The sequence below is a fragment of the Aplysia californica genome, unplaced genomic scaffold, assembly GCF_000002075.1.
Source record: "Aplysia californica isolate F4 #8 unplaced genomic scaffold, AplCal3.0 scaffold01228, whole genome shotgun sequence".
NCBI classification, from domain to species: Eukaryota; Metazoa; Mollusca; class Gastropoda; order Aplysiida; family Aplysiidae; genus Aplysia; species Aplysia californica.
In genome coordinates, this window is record NW_004798498.1 from 75,392 (window position 1) to 75,780 (window position 389).

General features: G+C 49.1%; 1 protein-coding gene across 1 annotated transcript in view; it reads left to right on the plus strand.

Annotated features, from left to right (window-relative positions):
• Positions 1 to 389, plus strand: part of LOC101858456 (ryanodine receptor) — a gene marked incomplete at its 5' end in the record, with an annotated part of 102,762 nt that overhangs the window by 31,159 nt on the left and 71,214 nt on the right. The window contains 1 exon segment of the mRNA XM_035973436.1: positions 79 to 180. Within this exon segment, the coding sequence (XP_035829329.1) occupies positions 79 to 180 (102 nt within the window).

Here is a 389-nt window from a genome sequence, read left to right on the forward strand (position 1 = left end):
TCTCTCTCTCTCTCTCTCTCTCTCTCTCTGACTACATAAACTATAACAAAGACTGCAATCACCCCCCCCTCTCCCCAGCTGCCATGATCCGAGGTAACAGAGCCAACTGTGCTCAGTTCGCCCAGTCCTACCGCCTGGACTGGCTGGTCAACCGACTGGAGAGTCAACAGTCTTCCAAAGGTGAGCACAAACAAAGACGTACAGACTTTTTCTTTCACTACCACGGGGTATTCCTCACCTGGACTGGGCCCTATCTGAGACCCGCTTTTTGATTCCGCCTACTCTCGGCGCATGAACGACTTATTTATTTGTATTGCAAGTGCAGTAAAACTCTTACTTACTAAAACTGAAATGAAATACAACATTTACCCCCCCCCCTCCACCCACGT